At 43.2% G+C, this 17,373-nt stretch overlaps 1 protein-coding gene across 1 annotated transcript; it reads left to right on the forward strand.

Annotated features, from left to right (window-relative positions):
- The first annotated feature begins 538 nt into the window (after positions 1 to 538).
- Positions 539 to 12,894, forward strand: NDUFA12 (NADH:ubiquinone oxidoreductase subunit A12). Its single transcript, XM_037160626.2, has 4 exons — positions 539 to 668; positions 1,545 to 1,627; positions 4,360 to 4,447; positions 12,615 to 12,894. Exons 1-4 carry the CDS (start codon positions 583 to 585, stop codon positions 12,793 to 12,795), a joined length of 438 nt encoding a protein of 145 aa, XP_037016521.1. The 5' UTR covers positions 539 to 582; the 3' UTR covers positions 12,796 to 12,894.
- The last annotated feature ends 4,479 nt before the right edge of the window (positions 12,895 to 17,373 follow it).

The raw sequence follows: 17,373 nt of genomic DNA on the forward strand, positions 1-17,373 counted from the left end.
TTCTTTATTATCTACATATATAACGCACGAATTACTTTTCTAATAATTTTAAATTTTTGAATTTTAGCCTTGCAATTAAATCATCAAATCCTTGAGAGCAGATACTTAATCATATACCTTTCTATTCCTCCTCGCTATTCCACAACGCTAGTATATGTACTCAATACCATTATGTGTTCAATATTGGATTCCTTAATGGTATCTTGTTTCTAAAGAATCTTGGCCCTAGAAACGATTTTGACGTAGTCTGAGTTGAGATTCGCCAAAGGAGGAACCCTCCACCTGGAAGAGCCTAGTGTTAGGTGAGTTTTCCACCACATGTTCCACTTTCTGAATGCAGCTTCCGAGAACCAATAAAAGTTTGTTGCGCCTTTGCTTTCCCAAGGAAACCCACGGCAAAGTCTTCGGAAACAGGAAAGTGGCCACGCAGGGGCGCTCCAGGTCTGCGCACGCGCAGAACCATCCTGTCCAAGGCGCTCAAGCTGGGGGAACTTTCTGCGCCGGGCTACCTGCAGTTGACTGTTCGTTTCCTACCGGTGCCTTCTGAGCGGCGTACCCGAAGGGCGGGGCCTGCGGGGCAAGATGGAGTACCTTCAGGTTCTGCAGCGCGGGCTGCAACAGGTCAGCGGCCACGGTGGCCTCCGAGGCTACCTACGAATGCTCTTCAGGTAGGCAGGCGGCAATAGCCATGCTCCGGGCTGGACTTGCCCTGGTTGGGATCTTGGAAAGGGGCTCGGGCTTGGGTCACCCTGGAGAAACGACAGCTCTCGTCAAGGACAAGCGGCCCAATCTCTGCCTTTCCACCCCGGGCCGAAGTCTCTTTCCACGGATCTCCCAGAGACAGGACCAAAGCCAGCTCTAGAGACAGAGCTGTGTGACATGGAGGCGAGGGCACCGGGCCTGCCCCCTGCCCTGCTTTCTGGAGAGGAATGAGCATTGTCAAACACTCGCTCTGTGACCTTGGGAGCGCCCTGCCTCCCTCCACTGGCCTTCAGTTTCTTCTCTTTCTTCTCTGTACCTTAAAGCGTTAAACTAGGTGATCATAACGATCCCTACTAGTCCCAACATTCGTTGAATCCGACTGACAGCATCGCCCATGGAAGCCAATTGAAAACCCAGAGTCGAATGAAAGCCAGGACATTTATATAATTTTTAGGTTGAAATGCTTTGGCTTCCTGATTTCATGAAGATTTTTGCCCACTCCAGTGCCCTGATAGTAGATAAAAGTAGTCTTGTAATTTGTATCTATATATTTAGTGTAATTTAAGTATATAAATTGTGTCAATTTATCTTTTCTTGTGCCGTCCATGTGGTTCTGAAGGCAACATGAGCAGGTATTTTAGAAAACTGAAAACTGGTACGTGAGCAGTGGGTGGTATGAGCTTGGAGAGGAAGGCTAGAAAGTCTGCAGCTAGTGATTATCCCCAAGCATCTCTTCGTTTTCCTAATTGCCTTTGTTGCTGAAAGTTAGTATTCTAACTTTATTTACATTTGTGTTTTGAACAAAGAATCTAAAATGTCTGTTTTCTTTGGGATATTCACAGGCTAAATGATGTGAGGGTTGGTACATTAGTGGGTGAAGACAAATATGGAAACAAATACTATGAAGACGACAAGCAGTTTTTCGGTGAGTGCAGTATTTCTCGGTGTGAATAATGGGAGTGAGCTTGAGACGATTTGACTTTGTTTTTCATAATATACAAGGAGCGTCTTTAATCAATGTAAAAGCTACATATACTTTTTATTTCATGGGATTATGTTGTGCATGTTGTTTGTAAGTAGTTGTATTTTTACATAAAAACCATGATTATTTGCGCATATGACTTGGATGGATCTTCAGCATGCCTTTTTTGTTTGGATGTTTGTGTTTTCTTATTTACATTTTTTTCACAGCAACACCATTATGTTTTAAACACTTTACTGTTGATAGACATTGTGATTGCCTTCAGCCTTTTTTTTTTTTACTGTAAACCTGGGGTGTCAAACTCATTTTCACGGGGGGCCACATCAGCCTTGTGGTTGCCTTCAAAGGGCTGAAATAATTTTAGGACTGTAAATGTAACTACTTCTTCACTGTTAAGGAGCTGAAATTACATTTGGTCCTTTGAAGGCAACCAAGAGGCTGATGTAATAAATGTCTGGAAGTGGAATTGCTGAGTCTGAGTATAATACACATTTAAATTTTTGATATATTAAGGCCCGGCTCTGTCGCCATGGCCCACCTCTATGGAACCTTACTTCTTCCATCTGCCTTCACGTACCCCTGCCTCACTGGATTAGAGTTTACTTTTATTTGTTTGTTTATTTATTTATTGATATTGAGTAGTATGAGTTCTTTATAAATTTTGAATATTAACCCCATTTGTTTATTTTTTCTTTTGTTTCCCTCACCCAAGGAGATATACCAGAAAAAAATATTGCTAAGAGAAATGTCAGAGGTTTTACTGTGTTTGCTTTCCTTTAGGATTTTTATAGTTGTGAGTGTTATATCTGTCTTTAAGTAATTTTGAGTTTCTACTTGTATATGGTATAAGTAGATGGTCTGGTTTCATTGTTTTGCATCTAGCTGTCCAATTTTCCCAGCATCATTTAGTGAATAGATTGCCTTTACTCCATTGTATGTTTCTGCCTCCTTTGTCAAACATTATTTGAATGTATAGATGTGGGTTTAGTTCTAGGCTCTCTATTCTGTTTCATTGATGTATATGTCTGTTTTTAGGACAGTACCATGTTGGGTTTTTTTTTAATTTTGTTTATTTATTTTTAGAGAGATAGGAAGGGAGGGAGAAAGGGAGGGAGAGAAACATCGATGATAGAAACATCAATCAGTTGCCTCGCATACACACCATGACCAGGGACCTAAACTACAACCCAGGCATGTGCCCTGACTGTGAATCAAACTGTTAACCTTTCACTTTGCGGGATGATACCCAACCAAGTGAGTCGCACTGGTCAGGGCAGTACCATGCTGTTTTAATTACTATGGACTTGTACTATAGTTTGATATCAGGTAGCATGATACCCCCAACTTTGTTTTTCTTTCTCAATATTGCTGAGACAATTTTGCAGTTCTATATAAAATTTTGGATTCCTTGTTCTAGTTCTGTGAAATATGCCAATTTTGATAAAGATTGCATTGAGCCTCTAGATTGCTTTGGGGTATGGATATTTTAATGATGTTAATTCTTATCTATAAACATGGTATATGCTTCCACTTTTTTGTATTTTCTGCTTTTTTCTGTGGTTTACTTTTAGTTACTTATTCTCAAAATTGATTTCTCTAATAGAAGAAGCAAATCCTGATTAAAGGCTTTATTTCTTTAAATAGGTGTGGTTATGTTTAAATTTCATTAGTTGACATTTGTTGATTATATGTTTACCTAGGAAAACTCTAAAGCAAATACAGATTATGTTTTTGCTTATTGGTTTAAATCCATTATAGAGATGAATTCAGTATTCCCTGTTTGTGGGGTAGGGGCAGTGAGGAAATGGTAGAAGGATTTAATATTTATCATGCACTCACATGTTTGATGCAGAACTGGGTATATGTGTGTGTGATTTAATTTTCACAGCAATGTTAAGATATAGTTATAATCATTCACTTTTAATAGACAAAGAACCTGAGGCTCATAAAATCTGCCTAATATTCACTGACAATAAGTGACAAAGTCTTGATTGGAATACAGGTCTTTGCCCATCTTAAGGACCCAATAGAAACAGCCTTGTAAATTGCAGTTAGGCCTCCGACTTCTCCACAGAAATGTGTTAAAGAGTGCAGCTGTATGATTATATTTTGATAAATTGTCCTACTTAATTTAACCATTATTTATATATAGTTTGCTTATTATGTATAATCGCCGATTTCTGAACTATATTTCAAAATATATATTTAAATATATATATATATGTGGAAATATAATTTAAGTATGATTGCTGTGAATACATTTCTCCTGCCCCATTTTCAGGAGGAGCACTTTCTCTCTTGAATACCCTGGCCAGCTGGGAACACACCCCTCTACCCTCTGCACTGTTTTCTTGCCCTGGGTGGAAGCAAGGGCTCTCCACTGTGGGAAAGGCCCAAGCCCCACCCACTGAGTGGGTCTTGGTCCTTCTGCAGGGAGTTTGCTGTGGCAGCTGCCAGGCTGTTCGTAAAAGGCTGCCATACACTTCCCGGAGCCTGCCTTCGCCGTCACAGCTGGGCTGCTCGTCCTGTAACATTTCTCTTACATAAGAACACATAGAAGGCTTATCTTAATGAAAAGGTTGTCTTCTTCGATATTATGCAGTTATGTTTTGTTTTGTTGTCTAAGGTTGTCTTTATTTTCTCACATCTTTCTAAATGTCAATCATTCCCCACAGGCCGTCACCGATGGGTTGTATATACTACCGAAATGAATGGCAAAAACACATTCTGGGACGTGGATGGAAGCATGGTGCCCCCCGAATGGTAAGCTACATGAATCTTCTACTTTTTTGGCTTGGCAATGTTTGTCTTATTACAAAAATATTTATTGAATAGCTTATTTCTTAATAAGGCAGTAAGTGGTACTCCAAAAGCATCTGCCTCAGTTATATATCTCAGTTTTTGTGCATCAGGAGTTTAGACAAGACACAGCCTGAATGGCTTATCTCTGCCCCAGGAGTCAGGCCTCAGGTGGAAGATTGAAAGGCTGGGTACTGGACACCTCTGCAGACTTGTTCACGCATTGTCTGGGAGCTGATGTTGGCAGTCACCTGGGGACATAGTGGGGACCTCAGTCAAGCGTTCAGAGAGAGAGCGAGGCAGACAGAAACCATAATGCCTTGTCCAACTTAGTCTTCAGAATCATCTAGTATCAATTTTACATTTCGTTGGTCAAGGCAATGAGAGAATTCTGCCCAAGTTTAATGGGAGAGAACCTAGACCCTGTCTGTTGATGGAGGTGTGCCAGCCTCACATTAGATATTGGGATACAGAGTGCTGTGGCTGTCTTCAGGGGAAAACAATTCACCACAGTATCGCCCGGCCGTGGGTGCAGGGAAGGGCAAAGAGAACTCTGGCTCAGATCTTATTTGGCCGTCTGATCTTAAGCAAGTTCTTTAACCTCTTTGGGGCTTTGTCCTCTCACCTGTAAAATGAGAACCCCCAAATTCCTTAGATCTCTAAAAACTGATTTTCTAATATGACCATTTTGAAATGAAATTCTAAATGCCTTTGCTTGAATTACTAAATTTTTATATTAAATATTTCAAAACGAAGTACTTAACTGTATTCCATAGGTTGCTGAAATAATACCATTTGGTTGATACACAGTAAACTCTGGAGATTCTTTCTAGTTAGTCTAGAAAATTTCACCAAAAAAACTAGAAGTAAGTGTATCAGGTTAACTGACATTTTATTTTAGTCAGACTTGATCATCAGAAATAGTTTGGGGCTCTAGTGAGTAACAGCTGGGATAATCTCAGAGTGTTCACTGCCATGGTAAAGTTACCAGTATTTGAACCATTTCTAATTAAGTTGCCAAAATGATGACACCCTAGCACTCCTGAGTAATTTAACATGTAATTCCTGGAAATTAGGACATTCTCCTCCCTAACTGCAATGTAATCATCGAAGTCCGGAGATTCCCAGTGACACACCACTGCTGCGGTCATCTCCAAACCCCGTTCAGGTTTTGTCAGTTTCCCAACAGTGTTCTTTGTAGCAAGAGAAGCTAATCATGCATTTCAGGTGCATCTCATTTTCCTCTAGTCTCTTTCACTTTGGGTTGGTTCCTCAGGTTTTCCTCGCTTTTTCCAATCTTGATACTTTGGAAAATTACAGGCCAGTTATGTTACAGAATGCGCCTTGGTGTGGGCTTGTCCGGTGGCTAGATTCAGGCTCTGCTCTCTGACAGGAAGGTCACAGAAGCAGTGTCAGGTTCTTTTGCATCCTTGCTCTGGGGTTTATGCAGGTGTCCCTTGAATGAAATGGGTGCACTTATATGTGAATCGTTTCATTAAATGTTCGTACCATTTTCCATCTTCCGTTGGTAATCCATGGATGCAGAGGGCCAGCTATATGCATTGATGAGGTTTTTTCGGTTGGCTTAAGGTGTTTCAGTAGCTTGTGTAGAGAAGCAGGATCACTACCGCTGTGACTGTGACCCTGGTCCAAGCCCCATTACCTCCTGCCTGGACCCCTACCACAACCTCCCAACTGGCTGATTCCATTCCTTCAGAACCAGTATTCTTTACATGCTGACTGATAAGAGCGATTATTTCAAAATGTACATCAGAGCACATCAGCTCTCTGCTCAGAACTGTCCATTGACTTTTCATGATAGTGAGAATTAAAACCCCAGCCCCTTGCATGGTCTGCAAGACCTTCTGTGACCTCAGCCCTGCCAGGCACTCCACACACTGCCCTGGTCACAGCCCTGCTGACCCCTGACTTAGCCACATCGGCCTCTCACTCCCCTTGAGCAGTGAGCACACTCGTCTCAGTCACCTGGTACTGTTTCCCCTGATGTCACATTGGCTCATGCCTCACTTTAGTCAAGTGCCTGCTCCAGTAGCTTCTCATACTACCCTAGTTCAGAACACCGTGTCCCCTGTTCTTTCACACTGTGTCCCCTTCAGCTTGGTAGCACTTTTCTCTGCCTGACGTGTTACTATATATTATTTAATTTATTGTTTTCCCAGCTACTTTGCTTCTTGATGATAAGAACTTTGTTCACTGTGGTATTGCTAAAGCCTAAAACAATGTCTAGCACATAGTAGTTGCTCAACAAATATTTGTTGAGTGACTGTACTGTTTTACTTGAAACAATCACTTATTTTGCTTTTAGGATACAATAATTTCTTTCACTTCTGGCTGATCCAAAAATGGTTATTCTGTCTTTCCTTTTGTAGCCTTTGTATGAATTTAAAGCTAGATTTACCTCTGAATTCCATTGTCACTTTTTCCTGTCCCTTTTAATACCTTGTCCCATGTCCCACTGAATCATCTGTTTTAGTCTTTTGAAATATACCCCTTAATAAGTTGCCATCTCAGTGGCAGGGAATGTTTTCTTTCTTTTCGTGTATCTGCTTAATCGAGCCTTTTTCAGGTAGCAGGGAGGAGTCCTGAAAAACACTCCTTGAACTGAATTGAAACGAGCATTGCTTAATACAGTGGATTGTAAGATTTTAAAAAATTTTTAATTGTTGTTCAAGTACAGTTTGCAAGATTCTTTTCAGAAGAGATCCTTCCTGATATTTACTTTATTTCTGCTCCAGAAAATCAGATTATTAAGAAGCTGTGTAGTAAGAAATGTTTAAGTAGATTTTTATATGTTACAGAATTTTTATATTTATAATCTTTCTCTGTTAAAGTGTTAATTACGAGTAGAAGATAAGATTGTTTCTATTTCTTTTTTAATCCTCACCTGAGGACACGCCCATTAATTTAGAGAGAGGGGAAGTGAGAGACAGGGAGAAAAACGTCGATTGGCTGCCTCATAGGTACCTGGACTGGTGCCGACCTGCAACCCAGCCGTGTGTACCCTGCCCCGGAATGAAACCCACGACCTCAGGTTTACAGGGAGACACCCAACTGACTGAATCACACCAGCCAGGGCAGATTGTTTTGATTTTTAAAATTCAGTTTTTGTTTGACACATTTCATCTACTATTCAGTGCTCCACTTAAGATCGATTCTAACATTTTACAAACAGTAGTTGTTGGAAAATTTCATACTGGGGTATGGAAATAAACTGTGTATTACTGACTGCTCTTGATTCCAGTTTCCAGAAGAAATCTTTATTGTGTTCACAGGTTATCAGTGTATAGAATCTGCTGGAGATAGTCATGTGTAGAAAAACTTTGAGGTTTCTAGATTTAAAAAAATAAAAACAGTTTGACCCTTTTCTATGTAACTGTAGTAAATGACATTGCATTGTAGAATTGACTTAGAGGAATTTTCCATTAAGGAGGACTGAGTAGAACAGTCTTTCACCAAAACATTTGAATACTTTAGAGTGATTTTTTAAAAATGATGGCTTAATGGGGATGGAATGGGTTTAGAAGTAGACAGAACATAGTTATAATCTCAAAAAAATGACAGATGACTTGGACAGGGTTTTAAAACCATCTCTAGCTGATTTGAATTAGAAAAAGCTATGAAAAGGTATTTTGATAGCTTTTTTTCTTTCTGTAAAGTAGTCCATGTCCATTACAGAAAATTCAGAAAATGCCATAAATGTCCTGAAGCAAATGCCCTGTTTTATTTACAAAGCAAATAAAAATAATCTGTTATTCTACTACACTGAGACAAACAATTGTTAACATTAAATATAATTGTTATGATCTCTTTTCTGTGCACTCGTGTCCTTTTGTTTTTGTTTTGAACGTAAAGGGGTTTTTTGAAGAGATAGCGGGGTTTGAATCCTAGCTCCACCTTGGGTGAATTACTCGAACTCTTGATATTCCTCATTTATTCAGTTGGGATAATGACATCTGTCCCACAGAGTTGTTGTTACAAGGACTGATATTTGTACAGTGTTTAGAATGGTGCCCCTGACTTATAAATGCTAAGTATTGTTAAATTCACTAAATAACCTGCTTTTTAAACTCAACATAGCGTAAACGTTTTCTCAAGTCATAAAACACTCTCTAATGTAATTCTTACCGATGTTTTATTCTTCTGCTATTTAAGTATTTCCTGTTACTCTTGGTTCCGTTCCTTGCGTTTTTCCACGGAGCCGCAGTCCGTCCCCCGCAGGCGTGCGCCGTCCCAGCCTCACTTCCTGCGCCCGGTGCGCAGGTCAGATCGTTGCAGCCGCGGGGTGTGCGTGCTTTGTAAGTTTTAATGTCTCTTGTCCGTTTTTCTACTGGATATTCGAGTTTTTCTTTCTGACTTGTGATGATGGATGAAGTACTTTTCTGTATATTTCAGATGGTTTTCCCTGTTTCTTTTATCCTTTAATCTTGTTTTCAGAGTTTAGGACATTTATGACATTTACACTTTTAGGTAGTAAAATTACTATTGATTTTCTTTTATGCCATTTTGCCTTTGACATTAAGCTTAGAAATTTTCTTTCGTGTTCTATAACTAATATGTATTATGAATGTATATACCCATATTATGTCTGATTATTAATCTGTCTATAAATTTATTTTGATATTTGTCTTAGGAAATATAACTTGACTTTTTTTCAAACTATCCTAGCATCATTTGTTGAGAAATGTTTACTTTCCCCCCAAATTTGATGTGCTAGCCTTGTCTTATCTGTCTTTAGTCTGTTTGGGGAATAGCACTGTTTTGCTGTTGGACTTTGTCTCAGCGTTTAGGCCCCTTCTGATCTTGGAAACCTCGACGTCCAGTGACGTCAGCTTTCCTGGTCGTCACGAGCTTTTGAAACGTGCTTAAACAAACTTTCCACTGATCCTTAAAATCATCAGACCCTACTGGGATCTTATTTCAAATTGCACCTAATTAAAAGTAATAGTTACGGAGCTGACCGAGTTTGAGTTGGGTATTTTGTAAGGAACTATCTTTTCTTTTTTAAATTTGTTAAGTTTATCAGTCCCGTTCTGGGGTTAGACGGATCTCGGATTTGGGTGGGTACCTAGATATTACCATAATTCTAACCTGCTTTTCGTCTGTTGACTGTAATTCAAGTTACTGATCAGAGGGTTCTCTTCAGCCTCTGGGCAGCTGTGCTCAAGCCTCAGCACCGTGACGTGCGCTGTGGGACCTTGTGAAAGTCACTTCAGTTCTGTTTGCTCAGTTTTCAAATGTGAAATATTAAATAGGTGGCTAAGCGATCATGTGCGAGAATGTTTCATAAACTAAAGTGGGATGGAGTAATAGTAGTTCTAGTGCGATGAGTATTTTTCTTAATCCTCACCCAAGTGTATGTTTTTGATTCCAGAGAGGAAGGAAGAGGGGAGGAGGAACAGAGAGAGAAACATGGGTCAGTGCCCATGGGGGATCGAAACCCACCACCTCGTGGTTGCAGGGACAGCGCTCCCACCAGCCTGTCCGCCCAGCCAGGGCGGTATGAGGGGTATTTTTACCTTGGAAACACAGTCTGGAGTTTTTCTTGAGTCTTTCCTATTTATTTTTTTGAAATACTAAAACGGTCATTGGTATTTCTAGGCTCAGTGATGTTAAGTGAAAGCATCTGAAACATGAACATTATGGTTAGAAACCAGTCTTGATAATATCAATATCAATAATATATATTATCCAAAAAGAAGAAAGATTCAAAACAGCCTATAGCTTTGTTGTTTGTTGTTCGCTGTTATTTGGTAATGTTTTATTTCTGAGAATTTTCTGAAAAGGAAAATTAAACATTTTAATCTTTGTTGTTAATCTTTTCACTAACCTGGAAAGACTGTTTGCAAGTGATTTTTGAAATGAATCCCTTCATTTTGCACTTTGAAAGCCCTCAGGCGGAGAGGCTGTCTGGGAAGTAGTGTACTTTCCAGGAAAGGCCCGGCGTCCTTCCCTTGCCGCCTGACACACTTCTTCCTCTTACGCAGCTGAAAATACGGCAGCCGCCCTGGGATTTATCTCCGTGTGAGTTGTGTCGTGATCGTGACTTAACGTCTGTTTCCCATTATTTTGATATGACTTCAGTATATTTGAGTTCTGAATTTTCCCCCAAAATATGTTTTAGTTCCTCTATGAATGTTTATCTCTTTGGTATTTAGAACTGTTCCCCTTTCTGCCAGTCTTCCCATTTGTAGTTTCACTGACTTTATCACTGAGTTTAAGTAACTTGGTATCTTGTCCTCTAAGAAAATACCGGGGACACAAACTGAAGTGACTGTGAGGTGGCAGAGACAGTGTTCCGGCGGCGCCGTCGGTCCACTGGCGTCCTGCATTCATGAGAATAAACAGACCCAGCTGTGTCGCGAAAGCTCGTTGGTGTGCAACTCTGGAAGGTACCAGTCTGCAGCCTTTCTTTAATACTAATTACGGCAGAACGGCGATGCCGGCCCAGCAGACAATAACATTTTTTGTTTCTTACTGTCTGTCACTGGCCACAGTGACCGTAGATGGTTCGCTCATCCCCTGACTCCTGACTAGATAAACATTTTCATATTTTATGTACTGTGGTAAAAAAATATCTTTTAGCTTTTTGAGCATTTTTTATTTCTCCATGAGTTCAATTTGTCCCTTAAGTAACTGAATAAGATACAAAAAAAATCTTTGGACTGTGGTTCCTTAAATGCCATTTTAACCTTCAGGAGTTATAACAGCAAGTATTTGAATAAAATGTCCTGTAGTTACTTAAGATGACTCAGCGAGGTAAAGTTGAATGTCTCTGCTGTGCCTTGAGTTTACACGAAGCCCCTTGATAAGTGGCAGCCTTGGTTTGGGGAGCCTGTCTCACCAGCCTGGAGAGCCCCGCGGTGGGGCGGCCGTGGTTTATTGGCCCAGGTCACTCTTGCTAAGTGATCCACGCTTCCTTTGGGGGCGTAACAGGGACAGCAGCGCAGTGTATGCAGACTTCCTCGTTCTGCACACTGTCAGCTGATCACAGTACTATTATCTTTAGTCTCAAATACAGCAGTGGTAATAATATTTTATCTCTTTTCTTAATGGTTTAGTCAGTTACCTAGTTAGATCTATCAACTATGGCTAGCAAATATTCTGAAGTTACATAGCATCATAAATTTTTCTTACTAGCTTCAGCCTTAACTGTTTTACTGAAACCTCCTCCTCTTGCCCTTTTCTCTGTAGCTGGGCAATATCCCCCCCCCCCCATCCACCCAACCCACCTCCATCCCCACCCTTGGAGCTGCAGTGCTGTCCCTGTCGCTGTCAGGATCCTCTTTCCCTTTTCCCACAGGGTCGCGTCTGTCTTAGGAGCTCTGAGCCTGGGGGATCTGGGGTGAGTCGTCTTTCTCCTTCCTCTCCCATGTAAACACAGCTCGGCTTCCTGCTCAGTTTTACTCCTCATCCCTTGGACATCGATTCTCCCTTTCTCTGTCACTAGAGAGACATTCCTCTATGGACTCTGAGGAAAGCCCCCAGCTTCCTTCTTTGGGCTGGATTGCTTGAAATGGTTAAACACTTAGGCCAAAACACTTGTGAACTTTGGGCTGTGATCTAATCATTTTAAGATAACAAATTTATGTTCTGTGTTCAGACTTGAACTTGAATTTACGATTCACACGGAGACCCTCTTCCTCTCCTTCAGCATTGGGTTCAAACTCCCACGAGCCAGAGTAGCCCAAGCACACAGAAGCTCTAGAGTCAGCCGCTAGCATCTCGTCGTAATCCTATAGTTCATCAATTTGAGGATGCGCTTCTGCATCCAAGGTTAGAATACACACTCTGCTCAGTCATGTCATCATTAGTTGGCAGCATTTCTCTGTCGTTAGAAGTACGTGAAACAGTGGTGTATCTCAAAATCAGTGGTGTCCCAGACTTGATGAAATACGGTAAGGGTGGTAACAGTAGCTAATGTTTGTTGAGTACTGTCTTGTTTAATGCTTACACCACCCTTAGGAAGTAAGATGTTCAGATGAAAAAACTAAGGCATAGAAGAGTTCAGCCAGTGAGTGACGGATATAGGACTTGAGCTCGAGCAACAGAATGGCCCCCCACGCCCCGCACTGCTCTGCCCCTTCACGTTGTCTTTTTTCCCCTCCTTAAGGCATCGGTGGCTTCACTGCATGACTGATGATCCTCCAACCACAAAGCCACCTACTCCTCGCAGATTCATCTGGGCAAACCATAAGTTCAACGTGAGCGGCACCCCAGAACAGTATGTACCTTATTCCACCACTAGGAAGAAGATTCAGGAGTGGGTCCCACCTTCAACACCTTACAAGTAAAGACAATGGAAAACAGTTTACACATGTAAAATATGGGGGTTTTCATGTAAATGCACTTTTACTGATCACTGTCAACCTGATTAAAATTATTTGATTAAACAGTGTCTTTTGTGTGTTTTTGCCCTTTGTCATTTATCATTTGCAAAGCAGCAGCGTACCAACACGGGTAACTGAAATACACCTCTGTCGGGGTGGCGCCTGGCTTACACTTCCCCCTCGTCCCAGGGGTCATGTCCGTGTTTCAGGACCCGGCCTCACCGCCACAGCTGACCGATAGGGGAAGACCTGAACCCGAGCTGAGCCCAGCAGACTTCCTTGAGGGAAGGGGAGACGTGACTGGAGAGAGAGAGGTCAGTAGTGGCCAGAGCTCGGTGGCTTCTGTGGCAGCTTTCTCTGAGGGGGGGGGTATTCAGAGGCTTCCTACTTCCTGAGCTTTGGCTCTTTCATGGTGTGTCTGGGTGTGTGAACTGTCCCAGGATCCACCCAACGGGTTCTTATTTCTTTACGCCAACTAGGGTCATTGATTTTGTTGTTGTTGCTTCAAACAGACGAACTTTAATGTTAGATTGGTTTCAGAAAATGGGTGGTGGGAAAAAGATTTCCGGGGACGTGAGGGATCCTGGGCCCTGGCTGTGTCCGGGTGGGACGAAGGGCAGAGCCACATCCCTGTGTGTTCTGGACAGAAAGCAGGTGGCTTCAGCAGTCAGGTCGCTCATCCAGCTGTTGTGTTGGTTTTAGTCACCAGGACCCACGAGCCTCCTGGGATAAGGTCCTTGGACACTGGTTAGCAGCCCCCATAGAACAATATAATGGTGTTGTATTTTTTTTTAAAGAATGCAAAGATTATGGAGTCAGACAGTTGCTCTCAAGGGCACTGGATAACCTAAAGGAGAGAATGAACCCTGATTCCCAAATCTCAGTTCAAGGTATTCAGTGAAACTCTGGGCACTTGTATGGCATAGCTAACCTCAGGTTTCTTAATGGGAATTGAGGGACAGAGTGCGGTCCTGACTGTAGGTCAGGGGGTATCTGGAAGGAGCTAGAAAGTCCTTGGTCGCACTTGAGCGTCACCCAGGGCAATGTTTGAGCTCTAGTGGCCCAGGCTTTTAAACCAGCATCTCGGAGGGTTCTGACCCAGATGATTCTATTGCAGCTAAGGTTGCGACCTACCGGGCTAAAGAAAATCACACCATACAGTTCTTCTGAAAGTCTCTCTGATCACAGGAAAGAGGTTTTCTTACAGCCCCACCGCTGAGTGAGGACCCCTTACTTAGCAGGATCAGGTTGAACTGGGCACCCTCAGGAGATACTATGTCCAGTGTGTGACTTCTGTAGTTTGCTTAGGGACCACTGTAGAGCAGGACCGAACGCTAAAAGCTGGCCGGTGCTAGACAGATCTCATGTGCTCTGCCCGCGTACCCCTTCAGTAACTTCCACCGGGGCCTAAAACAATGCCATTAGGATAGATTGTCAAGGGAGACTTGTGGGCAATGAGAAGTTCTCTCTCGGCCTGCTGTTCTTTCTGGGTCAGGCATTTCTTCGCCTGTTAGAGCAAAAATGGGCACGTTCTTCACGGGGGGAGAGAAGGTGGGAAGGTAGACACAGGGAAATGTCCGGTCTGCACAGTCTTACCGCATCCAGGTGATCTCAGAGTCTGGCATGCAAGCAACAGGCAGCTGCCTTAGGTTTCAACCAGGTTTTTTTTTTTTAAGTAACTGAAAACTTTTTCAGGTAGACCTAAACTTTTAGGTAGACCTAAAAGTTTTTTTAGGTCTAGTAACTGACACTTGAATTAAGATAGAAGATCATGGCTTCTCAAATCCTAGACCTGGGTTAATCCTCGGGACCAGAACCCTTGGTTTACGGGCTGTGCTGTTATAATGGAAATGTGTATTGAGCCTGCTACTTCTTTAGGTGACGTGTACTTAGAAAAGAAATACCCTGTGGCCCCCGGTCAGAATAGAGGTTACAGGAGGGAGGCCGGACCCCACTCCGCTGTAAGCCCACTGGGGCACTGAACTCCCCTCCCTTCCCCGTGTCCCCCTGGTCTATTTCCTCAGTTCCTCGGTGTAGACAGAATGCACATCCTTTGCATAATCTCAGCATCAGCTCCCTGCCCTGGGGAGTGAGAGTTCCTGTGACAGGAGGGCCACGGGGAGGCCACTTCGAGCACTGTTCCCATCAGAATGACAAGTAACAGAGCGGTATGTCCTTGGCAGTAATTTACATCCCCAGGGGTACGGTGGGCTAGTGCACGCCGAGACAGCCCCTCCTGTGTTAAGGACGCATTGCTACATCTTGCTTCTACAACTGAAAAATGCACAGTGCCTTGTGGTAGGGACAGTGTATAGCACGCCGGGCTCTGCACTTATTGACTAGGTGCCCGAAGAGCTGTCGGAGCAGAAACAGTCCCTGTAGGAGGCTCAGGCTGCCACCCGAGCAGCTCCGCCCCTCAGCCCTCGGAACGTCTGGCAGCCCGAGACACTCACTGAAGTCAGAAACAAGTCTGTCCACAGAAGTCACGATGGAAGCCCACAGGATTTGGGAACAAGGCCACAAACCCCTTCAGAAAGATCACTATTTCCCTGTTCGGAAACAGCCCCAACTCACTACCAGTATATTGGGGACCACAGGGTTCGAGGTGCTATCTCTTCTACAGATTCATAAAGTTGACCATTTCCAGGCATTTGGTTTGAGCAGATTTCTTCCCAGCCATTGTGCTTTTAACTACACTGTTCCCACACCTTGTCCCCACCGGTCTGCCACTTTGTCCTTGTGGAGAGTTGTTGGCCAATCAGCTGAGAGTGAAAGAAGCCAAGCCTGGTGTATAGATGTTGAACACAGCAGCCGGAAGTGTAGTCTTGTCCACTGCACCCCTGTGGGCGGCCGCCTTGGACAGCAGAGGGCAGGATTTCAGCAGGAATCGGGCAGGATCTCAAGCAGTGCCTTTATCCTGTGTCTTGCCTGGAAGGAAACGACCTGAGTCGGGCTCTGATGTGTAACCGGTCACTGGCTACATGTTAAAGACTTGAAAAGAGCAACATTGAAAATAGGTGTGAGGGGTTGATCAAGGGCTTTGCAAATGACCCTTGAGGATCAGACCTAGAATCCAAGGAGATTTAGAACAAAGCAGCCAGGAGCTTATGGGGTCATCTCCTGAGCAGGAGGTCTTGTCTCAGCACTGGCTTCTGCGGGAACGCACTGTAAAACACATGTAAGGACAGCAGCCTCATTCCACAGCACTTCTGCCCCTCGGGGGGAAGCCTGATTTGTTTTCCTGGAAATGGGATGTTACTCTGAATTTGGATCTGCTGTCTTTGCCTGTCATACTTTGGCCACCACTAACATTCATGGACTTAGAACACCTTCTGCTTTGTCGTACATTGGATAGTGCCCTGGCCAAGAAACCCACTTCACAGAAAAGAGGCAAAGAATGAACTAGCGTCTGCAGGAATCCGCGCTCGTGTGCGTGATGTGCCCATCTCCTCTCAGACATCATCTTTCTCATTCTTCCTTCAAACACCTACCATATGTCAGTGATACCAACCTTCTTTATATTCTTTTAAAAATTAAATTTATTGGGGTAACACTGGCTAATAACATTCTGTAAGTTTTAGGTATACAGTTTTATAAAGCATTTATTTATTTATTTATTTATTTATTTATTTATTTATAGACAAGGGAAAAAAGGGATAAAGAGAGAAACGTCAGTGTGTGGTTGCCTCTCGCACACCCCCTTCTGGGCACCTGGCCTGCAGCCCCGGCACGTGCCCTGACTGGGACTCAAACCAGCGACCTGTTGGTTCTCGGGCCAGCACTCTATACATGGAGCCACACCAGCCAGGGCGGGTGTACAGTTTGATGACACACCATTTGTGTGTCCACCACCCAAAGTCTAGTCTCCTTTCCTCACCACGTATTGGACCCCCTACTTCATCCTTCCCATCCCCTTCCCCTCTGGTAACCACCATATGTTGTCTGTGTCTATGAGTTTGTTTTATTTTTCTCATTTGTTGCTGTCTAATATCCCACCTATCAGTGAAATCATGGGATTCTCGTCCTCTACTGTCTGACACTGCACTTAGCCTGATACTCTGAAGCCCCACCCACACTGTCTGTCACAAATGGCAGTATCGCACATCATCTTTGATGCTGAGTAGAATCCCACTGTATGTAGGTACCACCTCTTCTGCATCCAGTCATCAGCTGAAGGACACTTAGGTTGTTTCCATGGTTTTGCCATGGTGATTAATGCTGCAGAGAACGTAAGGGTACATATATCTTTATAAATAATATTTCCAACATTCTGGGGTAGATATCCAGAAGAGGGATTACTGGTAGGTCTTCTTAGTTCTTTTCGAGGAGCTGCCGTACTCGTTCCCACAGTGGCCGCGCCAGTCGACATGCCCACCAGCAGTGCATGGGGCTCCTGTCCCTCCACACCCCCTCCAGCACTTGTTTCCTGTCTGGTTGGTCCGGCCATTCCAACAGGTGTGGGGCGGTGTGTCTCACTGCGGGTTTGACTGGCACTTCTGTAAACATCCAGGTTCGTTCTTGTTGGGGGGCCTTTGCACTGGC

Source organism: Artibeus jamaicensis, unplaced genomic scaffold (genome assembly GCF_021234435.1).
Source record: "Artibeus jamaicensis isolate MK-2021 breed Jamaican fruit bat unplaced genomic scaffold, CSHL_Jam_final contig_233, whole genome shotgun sequence".
NCBI classification, from domain to species: Eukaryota; Metazoa; Chordata; class Mammalia; order Chiroptera; family Phyllostomidae; genus Artibeus; species Artibeus jamaicensis.

What these genes read in the sequence shown, in the direction of transcription:
- NDUFA12 (XM_037160626.2), top strand. Translation starts at nt 583, where the DNA reads ATGGAGTACCTTCAGGTTCTGCAGCGCGGGCTGCAACAGGTCAGCGGC. An exon ending in TACCTACGAATGCTCTTCAG is followed by an intron (nt 669 to 1,544) that starts GTAGGCAGGCGG and finishes GGATATTCACAG; the next exon opens with GCTAAATGATGTGAGGGTTG. An exon ending in AGCATGGTGCCCCCCGAATG is followed by an intron (nt 4,448 to 12,614) that starts GTAAGCTACATG and finishes CCCCTCCTTAAG; the next exon opens with GCATCGGTGGCTTCACTGCA.